At 45.5% G+C, this 13,931-nt stretch overlaps 1 protein-coding gene across 3 annotated transcripts in view; it reads left to right on the plus strand.

Annotated features, from left to right (window-relative positions):
- The window catches only part of LGMN (legumain), a 48,360-nt gene that overhangs the window by 16,162 nt on the left and 18,267 nt on the right, over nucleotides 1-13,931 (plus strand). For all 3 annotated transcript variants that reach the window (XM_030803906.1, XM_030803905.1, XM_030803907.1), the window contains exon 2: nucleotides 612-778. In XM_030803906.1, coding sequence (XP_030659766.1) covers nucleotides 641-778 — 138 coding nt within the window. In that variant the 5' untranslated portion in view covers nucleotides 612-640. The remainder of the gene's footprint in view (nucleotides 1-611; nucleotides 779-13,931) is intronic.

Consider the following 13,931-nt stretch of genomic DNA (forward strand, 5'->3'; position numbering starts at 1 on the left):
TCTGCTGTATTTTGAGTTATGTCAAAAACTTTAAAATGTGCCCAGAGCCCTTTCTAGATATTCTTTTATTTTATATGCATGACTTGGACTTGTAGTGAGGATCAGGAGGTATGGACAGCCCCTTCTCCACGCACAGACTGGAGCAATAGAGCTAAAAATAGAAACCCCTCTCTGTTATCTTCAGCATACTCTGTCTGGTGGTTAAATGGCCTTATCTTTTTGACCCATTTACTATGATATTTTCTTACGGGCTGACAATGTTTATCTGTTCTTTTTTTGGAGACAGAGCCTCACTCTGTCACCCAGACTGGAGTATGGTTGCACGGTCTAGCTCACTGCAGTCTCTGTCTCCCGGGTTCAAGTGATTCGCCTTCCTCAGCCTCCCGAGTAGCTGGGATTACAGGCACGTGCTACCACGCCCAGCTAAGTTTTGTATTTTTAGTAGAGACGGGGTCTTGCCATGTTGGCCAAGCTGGTCTCAAACTCCTGACCTCTTGATCCACGCTCCTCGGCCTCCCAAAGTGCTAGAATTAGAGGCGTGAGCCACCGCACCCAGCCCATGTTTATCTGTTCTTGTTGCTTTGTACTTGACTCTGTGTTTCCCTTCTCAGGTTTCTGCAGTTGAACTCCAAGGTGCAGAATGGTTTGGAAAGTTGCTGTATTCCTCAGTGTGGCTCTGGGCATTGGTGCTGTTCCTATAGATGATCCTGAAGATGGAGGCAAGCACTGGGTGGTGATCGTGGCGGGTTCAAATGGCTGGTATAATTATAGGCACCAGGTAAGAAAATGACTAATCTTTTTTTTTTTTTTTTTAGGACACTGGCATTCTGGAAACAATTCCAGACATTGTTAATATTAAATAGAAAAGACTTGAAAAGCCATTGACGGACCTGTTAGGCTGGCTATAACATAGGTGTGTTGGCGAGGATGTGGGGAAATCAGAACCCTCATATGTGTTGCCAGGAGGATTATAAGATGGTGTAGCCATTTTGAAAAACAGTTTGGCAGTTCCTCAGAAGTTTCTATAGGGCCATCTTAATCTGATGCAAGGTTTCTGAACCTTGGCACTGTTGATAGTTGGGGACCAAGTCATTCTTGGTTATCGGGGGCCATCTTGTGCATTTGAGGTTTAGCAGCGTCCATGACACCTACCCGTTAGATGATGGCAGCATCTCCTGCTCCACTGTAATAACCCAGAATTCTCCAGACATTGCCCAGTGTACCCAGGGAGCCAGATCACCCAGGTTGAGACCCACTTAGTTCAACATCTTCATTTTAGAGATAAGGAAACTGAGGCCTAGAGAGTGGAGGTGACTTGCTCAAGGTCACATGGCAAGTGGGGACCAGACAGGACTGAGTCCAGGACTCTGGTGACAGGACCCCCAGGCCTCTCTGCCCTACTGCTCTCTCTTCACATCCTCCTCCCCCATCTTTCCTGGATTTCCCCACATCAGCCTACCAGAAGGTAGAGAGAAGAAGAAAAGAATCCACATCTGAGTGTCCATGGAAAGTCCAGCCTCCCCTGTGGGATGTAAAATGGTGCAACCACCTTGGGAAAGAGTCTGGCTGTTCCTCAAAAAGTTAAACATCAAATTGAACATATGACCCAGCAATTCCACTCCTAAGTATGTCCTTAAGAGAGGTGAAAACATGTGTCTACACATAAACATGTACATGACTGTTCATAGCAATATTGTTCATAAGAGCCAAAAGGTGGAAACAACCCAGATGTCCATCAGAGGCTGAATAGAGAAACACAATGTGATTTATTCATGTAAGAAGATATTATTTGACCGTAAGAAAGGAAGAAGTACTCACGCATGGTTCAACATGGATGAACCTTACAAACATGCTAAGGAGCTCGTCACACATATGTTATGATTCCATTTAAATGAAAGTCCAAATTTGGAAAATCTGTAGAGATAGAAAGTGGTTAGTAGTTGCCAAGGGCTGGGTGAAGGAGAGACTGGGTAGTAACTGCCGACGGACGTGGGGTCTGTCTTTGCAGGAATGAGAATGCTCTAGAAGTAGTGGTGATGAGTACACAACTTGGTGAACATACTAGAAACCACTGAATTGTCTGTTTTAGAAGACTGACTTTTAAGGTGCATGAATTCTATCTCAATACAGCTGTTACTTTTTTAAAAAAGTCATTTAATCTTGTCAGTCTCAGAAACAAATGCTTAGACTTGCAGTATCTATACATTGGGCTCTCTTCTAAGAGCACTTTACACAAAGTCCTTTAACTCCTGCGGTGGGGTTATGTGCTGTTGGTCCAGTTCTTACTCTCTCTTTATGAATGATTGGACTGAGGCACAGGCAGGGTCAGCAATTTGCTCAACGTGATATAGCTCACAAGTGGTGGGGCCAGTTTTCAAACCCAGGCCAACTGGCTCTAGAGCAGCCCTGTCTGGTAGGAGAGCCATAGTAAATGTTCTAGTAGCCACATTTAGAAGGTGAAATTAATTTTAATAACTTCTTTTTTTTTTTTTTTTTTTTGAGACAGAGTCTTGCTCTGTCGCCCAGGCTGGAGTGCAGTGGCACGATCTTGGCTCACGGCAGCTTCCGCCTCCCTGGTTCAAGCTATTCTCCTGCCTCAGCCTCCCGAGTAGCTGGTATTACGGGTCCAGCTAATTTTTGTATTTTTAGCAGAGATGGGGTTTCACCATGTTGGCCAGGCTGGTCTTGAACTCCTGACCTCAGGTGATCTGCCTGCCTTAGCCTCCCAAAGTGCTGGGATTACAGGTGTGAGCCACCATGCCCGGCCTTAATATCTTCTTTAAACCAGTATTTCCAAACCATTATCATTTCAACATGTAACCAATATAAAAAATTAATAATAAGATACCAGCCAGCATGCTTGTGGTCCCAGCTACTCTGGAGGCTGAAGTGGGAGGACTGCTTGAGCCCAGGAATTTAAGGCTGCCATGAGCTATTACCGCACCTGTGCATAGCCACTGCACTCCAGCTTGGGTAGCAGAGCGAGACCTTGTTTATAAAAAGAAAAAGATAATAATGAGATATCATACATTCTTTGATTTTGTACTAAGTCATTGAAATCCAGTCTGTATTTACATTCACTGAATGAATGAATAACTCATTTCTTGAATCGTTTTTGTATGTTAGCCAAATAGGAAATTTGGCTTGATTAAAAAGTTGTTATCATGACAAAATGATCCCTTCTCCCTTTAATACTTAACCACAGACCTGACCCATGTAAAGAGGAGCAGCCCGCGCACACAGCTGTTCAGCTCTCAGTTTTCTTCTCCCCCTCTAACCTCAAGCTGGAAAGATTAGTTGTTAAATACAGACCACAGAGAGTTAACATGATTACCTATCAACCACCGTGATTTTTATACAATCAGCTTTTGAGAAAATGTATTTATTAAACATTATTGAGTAGAGGTTATCCAATTACCCTTTGCTCCCAGAAACCTTTTGTTTTCTTAGTGTTGCTAATTTCCCTGAGTAAAATACTAAATATCAAAATAGAACGAAGGGAAACAAGGCCAAAGAAGTGGCCCAGACTGAAATATTCGTCCCCGAGTAAGAGAGGATGATGGCCTTAAGGCCAGTGGAGGTGAGATTTGTGCCAATTCACCCCTGCGTCAGCCCACCTCCCCAAGGGGCTGCTTCTGTCCTCAGCCGGCTGCCATTTGCCTTCTTGACTTTGGAGGCTTGTCATTAAAAGGGTATTTGAAAGAACGGTCTCCATAGAACCTAGGCAGATTTTAAATCTACATTTTCATAGAGGTTTACATTTTCCTTGGATTAACACAACATTCATTTACCACAAGTCTCTTGTTTAGGGAAGAGTGGCACACCAGGCACAAATAAATCATTGCTAAGTGCTTTCCTATGCATTATGCTTGGTTTTTTTTTTTTTTTTTCAGAGTCAAAGCCATTTATGGCAAACAAACACATAGCATTTGCAATATAACATATTCAGGTAATTAACTGAATGGAAAAATCTCTATGGAATTCATCCAGTAATTATAGTGGATTCCATTTATAAAACATATTTTACCACAAATCTGAAGACTTATAAAACATGATCTAGTATGGGAGAAATGATTATAATCCTTTAATAAATATTAATCACAGAAAAATTAGTTTTAATAACTATAACCACAGAATGGCATCTTGTTTTACAAATAAAATACAAACCAGTGTACTGTTCTAGCTGTACTGGTTCTAAAAATGTCTTGTTACCTTTTAATTTTAAATTAAATGTCCATTAAAAAAGTATTTTTTATTTTCTATGCTTCCCTATTGTTTTATTTTTATTTTTATTTTATTATTATTATTATACTTTAGGTTTTAGGGTACATGTGCACAATGTGCAGGTTAGTTACATATGTATCCATGTGCCATGTTGTTTTGCTGCACCCATTAACTCATCATTTAGCATTAGGTGTATCTCCTAATGCTGTCCCTCCCCCCTCCCCCCACCCCACAACAGTCCCCGGAGTGTGATGTTCCCCTTCCTGTGTCCATGAGTTCTCATTGTTCAGTTCCCACCTATGAGTGAGAACATGCGGTGTTTGGTTTTTTGTCCTTGCGATAGTTTACTGAGAATGATGTTTTCCAGTTTCATCCATGTCCCTACAAAGGACATGAACTCATCATTTTTTATGGCTGCATAGTATTCCATGGTGTATATGCTTGTTAATTAAACCTTGTTTTGTCTTGACCAAACTGGATTTCTCAGTTTTCCGTTTTGGGCTGGGATTAAGTGTTTCAGGGGGGCGGAGGGGGGCATGGTCTGAGGTGATGTGGGCAGGACATGCTGCATCCAGTGTCCTGAGCATGGGGTGAGTAAGGAGGGCCCCTTTGGAAGTCGTGGAATCAGAGCGGAGTCTGGGGTGATCAGAGAGAGCTGGAAGAGTGAGGTGGGGTGTTGGGGGTGTTGCATGGATAATGGGGAGAAGGGAGCAGCCAAGCGTGAGTGCCAGAGAGGTGTGAGGGTGTGGCCAGCCTGGGATGGAGTGGGGACAGAGGCAGACCTGGGACAGGGGCCAGCAAGATGGGCCAGGATGGGCAGAGGGGCGCAGGCACCTGGGAAGTGTGGCGCAATCCCAGAACGAACAAAAAATAAAAAGAAAAGCTGAGCAGGTGGAAGTGGCCCAGGAGCAGAACTGACTGGAAATGGTACCTAGCTCATTCCTGCTGAGCACGTGTGAGTCAGATGCTGTTCAGGGTGCTGGCGATGCAAGTCACCCCACCTGCTCTGCAGTGCTGACATTCTGGTGGAAGAAGGCTGCCCTTGACTAAGTGCTTCCTGTGTGCAGGGCTCAGTTCCAAGCACTTGGCATGTATTATCTCAATCCTCAGACAACCCAAGAGGATAGGTCCTATTAGATCTCCATTGTAAGATGGGGGGGAGTGGGGCTAAGGCACAGAAAGGCTGGGTAACTTATCTAAGGTCACACAGCCAGTAAGGGGTGGAGCTGAGACTTGAACCCAGGCAGTCCGTGCTCCACAGCCCATGCTTATAATCACCACTCTAGTCATGTGGCATGGGTATCTTGGCATTGCTTTATCTTTTATTTTAAAATAGTTTCCTTTTTTTGTATTAAAAATTTAACATGTTAAGGTTTATTATAGAAAACTTACACAGCCAAAGGAAGCAGGTCATTTGTAATTAGTCATGCGCCGTATAACAAGTTTGTTCAGTGACCGACCGCATATATGACAGTGGTCCTGTAAAGTATAGTAGCATATTTTTACTATACTTTCCCTGTGTTTAGATACACAAATACTTGCCATTGTGTTCCATTTGTCTGCAGTATTCATGACAGTAACATGCGGTACAGGTGGATGGCCTAGGATTACCACCTGAGCATTACAACAAACATTACCACCTTAGCTCCACCTCCTGTCAGGTCACCGATGCCAATTCTAATAGGAGCATGAACCCTACTGTGATCTGCGTATATGAGGAATCCAGGCTGCGCACTCCTTGTGAGAATCTAACTAATACCTAGTGATCTCAGGTGGAACAGTTTCATCCCAAAACCATTGCCCCTCACCCCTGTGTGTGGAAAAATTGTCTTCCACGAAACCAGTCCCTGGTGCCAAAAATTGTGGACCGCTGGGCTAGACCATCTAGGGTTGTGTAAATACACTCTATGATGCTCACAAAACCACCAAATCACCTCGTGAAGCATCTCTTAGAATGCATCCTTGTCTTTAAGCAGTCACAACTGCTACTCAGAATCAGTGTTGCTGGCATTGCATTCTGAAAATGGCAAACACGGCAGAATTTTTCTGAGCATTAAAACAGACTTGCTGTATTGGTCCGTTTGGTTTAATGTTTTTCACTTGAGGCCCATGGTTTGCAAGGGGCTTAGGGGAGGATTGTGGAGAATGGGGAGTCAGGGCCCTCCGATCAGGAGCCCCCAGCCTTTTAGGGTAAGTGCACAAATACCTGAACTCGAGGCTGAGAAAGAGCAGTTTCTACAGGAGCTCCAGTTGCTGGGTTTGGGTCCAGAAGTAGAGGAGGTCCATCAGGAGAGGGATGGGAATGCAGCTTCTTGGAGGAGAGCTTGATGTGGGTTTGAAGGGTGATGGGATTTCCACAGAAGCTCTTTCCGTGTGGAGGGAAGAGCATCAGCTGGCAGTGGGAATATAAAATCAAAGTGAGGGGCATGGCCAGCACATCGGGTGCCTTCAAGTGCACGTACCACAGCCCTCCCTGGTGGTTTGAATCAGAAAGTGTGTAGAGACTCCAGGGTTGGCTAATTAAGCAGTTTAGCCTCTGTATCTCAAACCCAGGTCCTTTTTTTTTTTTTTTTTTTTTTTTTGAGGCAGAGTCTTGCCCTGTCACCCAGGCTGGAGTGTAGTGGTGCAATCTCGGCTCATTGCAACATCCGCCTCCTGAGTTCAATCAATTCTTGTGCCTCAGCCTCTCGAGTAGCTGGGACTACAGGCGCCTGCCACCACGCCTGGCTAATTTTTATATTTTTAGTAGAGACGGGGTTTTGTTGGGTTGCCTAGGCTGGTCTTGAACTCCTGGTCTCAAGCGATCTGCCCACCTCGGCCTCCCAAAGTGCTGGGATTACAGGCGTGAGCCACCGCGCCCGGGCCCTTTTCATCTTACTACTCTGTCATCATAGTTGTGATGAACTGTCCTCAAATACACTCTCCTCATAGTCATGAAATGGCTGCAGCAGCTCCAGGTGTCACATCCAAACAAAATCGCAAAGAAGAAAAAGATGGCATCTGTGTGTCTTGTCTGTTTGGCTTGCTCTTCATCAGATGCACATCTTTTCTCGGAGCCATGGGTGGACTTTGCCCCGTGTCTGCCTGGCCGGAATCGCATCACATGCTCATGTTCAAGTCAGCCAGTTCCTGGTGAGGGGAAATGGATTTCCAGTTCACACTCAGGGAAGCTCCTGACCACTTGTGACCACTTGGAGCTGGGTAGGTCATCTGAGCAAAGCCAGGGCCCTGGTGGAAAGGAAGGTGGCCACAGGGCATGCATGGACAGCACATGGCCCAGGTAGATGAGGAGGAGGAAGTGAGGGAGAAGGAGACCGGCAAGGTAGGGTGAGGGCATGGTGAGGCGTGTTAGGAGGAGAAGGCCCAGTCAGCAACTCCCCCTTTCTTTCCCTTTGACAGAACCTCTCCACTCAGAACTAGATAAAGGTTTGGACAGGCGCCATGTCACCAATGACAAGAGCAGGGAGTTCCTCACTCTGTGTGCTCCTGGCAAGCCCCTTCCCCACCCCCACACACTCAGAGCCTCACCATTGCTATCTGGCTCAAGACTGGGGCCTGCAAAGTTTTTTTCTATAAAGGGCCAGATAGTAAATATTTGAGGTTTTGTGGGCCAGGGGGCAAAAATCGAGGCTGGCGGGGCCAAAGACAGGCTGGGCAGACTGCAGTGACGGAGGTGAGAGGGAGTGGCCAGGGAGTGCAGGAAGGAGGTGGTGGTGACTCACAGTCTGTTTCTCACAAGCTATTTGTTTACTTATTTAATTTTTTTTTTTTTTTTTTTTTTTTTTTTTTGAGATGGAGCCTCAATCTTGTTGCCCAGCCTGGAGTGCAATGGCGTGATCTCAGCTCACTGCAGTCTCCGCCTCCTGGGTTCAAGCGATTCTCCTGTCTCAGCCTCCCGAATAGCTAGGATTACAGGCACCTGCCACCACGCCCGGCTAATTTTTGTATTTTTAGTAGAGACAGGGTTTTACCATGTCAGCCAGACTGGTCTTGATCTGACCTCAGATGATCCACCTGCCTCAGCCTCCCAAAGTGCTGGGATTACAGGTGTGAGCCACTGTGCCCAGCCAGATGAGCTCATAACTTATGGTGTTTTGAGGTTAATCCATGTTGTTGCACAGTATCACTTTTATATTTAAAAAAAGAAATCCGTGGCCAGGTGTGGTGGCTCATGCCTGTAATTTCATCACTTTGGGAGGCCAAGGCAGGTGGATCACCTGAGGTCAGGAGTTTGAGACCAGCCTGGCCAACATGGTGAAACCCTGTCTCTAGTAAAATACAAAAATTAGCCGGGCATGGTGGCATGCACCTGTAATCCCAGCTACTCAGGAGGCTGAGGCAGGAGAATTGCTTGAACCTGGGAGGTGGAGGTTGTGGTGAGCCGAGTTCGTGCCACTGTGCTCCAGCCTGGGTGACAGAGTGAGACTGTCTCCAAAAAAAAAAAAAAAAAAAAGAAATCCGCTTTTATTTTTATTTTTTCAGCAACAGGGTCTTATTCTGTCACTTAGGCTAGAGCTCGGTGGTGTGATCATAGCTCACTGCAGCCTCGAACTCCTGGGCTCAAGGGATCCTCCTGAGTAGCTGGGACCACAGGCGCACCACCATGCCCAGCTAGTTAAAAATATTTTTTTTTTATAGAGATGAAGTCTTGCTATGTTTCCCAGGCTGGTCTTGAACTCCTGGGCTCAAGTGATCCTCTTTCCTCGGCCTCCCAAAGTGCTCAGATTACAGGCCACTGTGTCTGGCCTGAAATCTGCTTTTAAAGAGGGCATGGTGGGAAGGGATTAGGAGGGAGGACAGAGGGGATTGTGCAAGGGAATGCCGAGCGTGTGGGATGTGAGCTTGGGCCCATTCTTGCAGCAGGGCTGTCCTTGTAAATGCCAGAGGCAGCACAGGACCTTGGAAAGAACGTGGCTCTGGATTTGCTCAGACCTCAGGTGTCATTCCTTCCCTCCAGTTATGTGCTGTGTAAGTTTGAACAAGCTACACTGTCAGATTCTTTCTCTGGGGTTGGCAGTGGGCTCAGCGAGGCATCCTGCAAAACCCCAGCCTGGTGCCTCACCTCAGCACTGCTCAGCTGTGTGTCAGGAAGTGATCACTTGGCAGGTGAGCAGAGCTAGCTGGAGAGCAGACCCTTTACAGCAACTGTGACATGGGGCACGCCAATGTATTTAGACCTTGTTCGACTTGTCTTGGTTTAGCTGACAGCTGGCCAAACTGGAGGCAGTGCAAGCAGACAGAGTGGGGACAGTGGCCCTATCAGCAAATCACGGGAGGCATTAGGAAGACCAGCGGAACTCCCAGCGCAAACTATGAAACCAGCCAAGTCACAATCTCTGTTCGTCATTCCAGAGGGCTCTGCGCTTCTTAGAAGTCTTGCTTAATACCCTCCTCTCGAATATGACCTCGTATGAATTTTCTGGGCTTATGCGGGGAAAATACAGTATAGGTCACAAGGGTTTAGGGGAAGTAATACAAGTAGTCAGTAACACCATTTTCACATTGTTTGAGTTGAACCCCAGTTGTATCTCTTTTGAGTGCTAGTAAATATTTGACTTAATCGAAGAACCCCGCTGAGTTAACAAAGGTAGAGGCAACCAAGTGCCTCCAAGGCCCAGAAGAGAGTCGCAGCCTGATGACGAGGCAATGAGTGTGGAAGATGGGGCACAAGACACAGTTGGGGTCAGCCATGGCCCTTCCTGAGCTTGCCCCCATCTGTAAGATGGGGATGAAAGCACCTACCTCTCAAGGGTGTTGGGGGTCCCAAACAGTGCAGGAGTGACAACACAAGGCACTCTGAACCTGCCCCTGCAGAAAATATATAACTTTATTGAGGCCTAGTTTAAGACATATCATCTTAATTCATCCATTGAGTTTAATTTATCTAATTCAATGATTTTTTAGTAAATTTACCAAGTTGTGCAAACATCACTATAAATCAGTTTGATATTTCCATCATCCCACTATGATCCTTTGGGCAGGCTGGGCAGTGGCTCACACCTATAATCCCAGCACTTTGGGAGGCCAAGGTGGATGGATCACTTGAGGCCACGAGTTCGAGACCAGCCTGGCCAACATGGTGAAACCCAGTTTCTGCGAAAAATACAAAAATTAGCTGGGCGTGGTGGCACACGCCTGTAATCTCAGCTACTTGGGAGGCTGAGGTTCAAGAATCACATGGACCCTGGAGGCAGAGGCTGCAGTGAGCCATGATCACACTACTGCACTCCAGCCTGGGCAACAGAGCAAGACTGACTCAAAAAAAAAGAAAAAAAAATCCTTTGGGCATATTTGCAGTTCCCACCTCTAGCCCCAGGCAACTGCTAATCATCTACTTTCTATCTCTATAGATTTGTTTATTCTGAACATTTCCTATCAGTGGAGCTAAACAGTGTGTGGTCTTTTGTGTCTGGCTTCCCCTAGTGTCGTGTTTTTGAAGTTTGTTCACGTTGTAGCATGAATCAGTGCTTCACTCCTGTTTATTCCCAAATAGCATTCCATTGTATGGATAGACCACGTTTTGCCTGCCCATTAATCAGTTGATGGACATTTGGGTTGTTTCCAATTTTTGGTTATTATGAACAATGCCGCTGAGAACATTTGCATGCAAATCTTTGTGTGAATATATTTTTTTGTTTCTCTTCGGTAGGTACTTAAGAGTTGGAATTGCAGGCCGGGCACGGTAGCTCACGCCTATAATCCCAGCACTTTGGGAGGCCAAAGCAGGTGGATCATGAGGTCAGGAGTTTGAGACCATCCTGACCAACATGGTGAAACCCCATCTCTACTAAAAATATAGAAATCAGCCGGGCGTGGTGGTGCGCACCTGTAATCCCAGCTACTCAGGAGGCTGAGGCAGTAGCATCGCTTGCACCCGGAAGGCGGAGGTTGCAGTGAGCCAAGATCGCACCACTGCACTCCAGCCTGGGCGACAGAGCAAGACTCCGTCTCAAAAAAAAAAAAAAAAAAAAAAAAAGAAGAGTTAGAATTGTTGGGTCACATGATAAATTTATGTTTGACTCTTTGAGAAACTATAAAGCTCGTTTCCAAAATCACGGCTCCACTTTACATTCCCATAGCAGTGTATGTATGGAGGCTCTTGGTTCCCCAGTTATTGTCCGTCTGTCTGTGAAGTGGCAGCTCAGTGTGGTTTTAATTTGCATTTCTTAGTGATGGGTGATGTTGAACATCTTTTCATGTGCTGACTAACCATTTGTATATCTTCTTAGGTGAAATGTTTATTGAAATCTTTTGCCTATTTTTGGCTCAGTGATACAGGAGTTCTTTGGATATTTCAGTACAAGCCCTTTATCTGATATCTGTTTTGCAAATATTTTCTCGTAGTCTGTTGCTTGTCTTTTCATTTTTTTAATAATGTCTTTGGAAGCACTAAAGGTTTTAATTTTGCTGAGCCAATTTATCAAAGTTTTTTTTGTTTTTGTTTTGAGTCTTGCTCTGTCGCCCAGGCTGGAGTGCAGTGGTGTAATCTTGGCTCACTGCAACCTCTGCCTCCCGGGTTCAAGTGATTTCTCCTGCCTCAGCCTCCCGAGTAGCTGGGATTACAGGCATGCACCACCATGCCTGGCTAATTTCTTTGTATTTTTAGTAGAGATGGGGTTTTACCATATTGGCCAGGCTGGTCTCGAACTCCTGACCTCAAGTGATCCCAAAGTGCTGGGATCCTTGGCCTCCCAAAGTGCTAGAATTACAGGTGTGAGCCACTGCACCCAGCCTGATTTGATTTTTTAAACTAAATAGCAGACAAATAATGTCTGTATAACACGTGTACACCTTAAAGAATAATAAAATGAATACCTGTGTACCTTGCACCTTGCTCAAAAAAAAAAAAATTATACTAGTATCTTGTCCCCTGTCTGATGGACTCCCTCTCCCTTCCCTTCAGAGACCAAGCTCCTGATCTTTTTGTCATTCGTTCCTTTGTTTTATAGTTTGGCTGCGTGTCTTTTTAACTGTAAAGAGCATAATGTTTACATTAGCTTGTTTTGACCTTTATATAAATGTAATCATAGTGAAGGTATTTTTCTGTGACTTGTTCTTTTTTTCATGATCCCAAGAGTCATCTATTTTGAAACCTGGGTTGTACTTGTTTGCGTATTTTTAAAAGTTTTTATAGATTCAGGGGGTACGTGGATACATTGCGTAGTGGTGGGGTTTGCGCTTCTTGGGTACCCATCACCTGAGTAGTGGGTTGTAGTTCATTCATTTTCAGGTATTCCATTTATGTGAACTTATAACAATTTATTTTTCCAGCTGTTAACCACGATTGGAGTTATTTCTTGGCTTTTGCTGTTAAAGTGATCCTGTGAACACTTTCTGGTTATCTGTGGGAGATAGAGTTTTGCTAGGCTATATGGCTAGGAGTAGAATTGCTTGGTTGGAGGGTGTGTGGTTCAACCTCATTGATAATGTCAAGATGTTTTCCAGAGTGGAGTGCCAATTACACTATACTTCCACCATAGCTGTGTTAGTTTACTATCACTGCTTAAACAGATTGCCACAGACTTTATGGCTTGAAACAACACAAATTTATTATCTTACAGTTCTGGAGGTAAGAAATGTGAAATGGTTGTCACTGGGTTAAATCACGGTGTTGCCTGGGCTGTGTTCCTTGGTGGCTCTAGTGGAGGCTCCACTTTCTCGTCTTTTCCAGCTTTTAGACACTGCCTGCAGCTGTTGGCTCATGGCCCCTTCTTCCATCCGCAATGCCAACAAGGGTCAGTTGTATCTTTCTTACACTGCATCACTTGGACACTGACTCCTGCCTCTGTGTCCACATACAAAAGCCTTTGTGATTACATTAGGCCCACTGAAGGCCAGGCACCGTGGCTTGCATCTGTAATCCAAGCACTCTCTATCCAAGGTGGGAGGATCGCTTGAGCCCAGGAGTTCGAGACCAGCCAAAGCAACCCAGCGAGACCCTGTCTCTACAGAACATTTTAGAAATTAGCCAGGTGCAGGCCGGGCGCAGTGGCTCACGCCTGTAATCCCAGCACTTTGGGAGGCCGAGGCGGGTGGATCACGAGGTCAGGAGATCGAGACCACGGTGAAACCCCGTCTCTACTAAAAATACAAAAAATTAGCTGGGCGTGGTGGCGGGCGCCTGTAGTCCCAGCTACTCTGGAGGCTGAGGCAGGAGAATGGCGTGAACCCGGGAGGCGGAGCTTGCAGTGAGCCGAGATTGCGCCACTGCACTCCAGCCTGGGTGACAGAGCGAGACTCCGTCTCCAAAAAAAAAAAAAAAAAAAAAAAAGAAATTAGCCAGGTGCAGTGTTGTGTGCCTATAGTCCCAGCTACCTGGGAGGCTGAGGTGGGAGGATCACTTGAGCCCAGGAAATCGAGGCTGCAGTGAGCTGAGATTGTACCTGTGCACTCCCGCCTGGGAGACAGCAAGACCCTGTCTCAAAAAAAAAACAAAAACAAAAAAATAAACAAAAATGACATTGGGCCACTGGAATAATCCAGGAAAACCTCCCTATTTTAAGACCAGCTGATTGGCAACCTTAAATCCATCCGCCATCTTAATAACCCTTTGCTCTGTAATGTAATGTAGTTGCAGGCTTCAGGAATTAGGATGTGGACATCCTTTGGGGAGCTGTTATTTTGCCTACCACAATTAGTGTTTGAACATCTAACAATCAACGGAGTTTTGCTCTTGTTGCCCAGGCTGGAGTACAATGGTGCGATCT

The sequence above is a fragment of the Nomascus leucogenys genome, chromosome 22a (assembly GCF_006542625.1).
Source record: "Nomascus leucogenys isolate Asia chromosome 22a, Asia_NLE_v1, whole genome shotgun sequence".
NCBI classification, from domain to species: Eukaryota; Metazoa; Chordata; class Mammalia; order Primates; family Hylobatidae; genus Nomascus; species Nomascus leucogenys.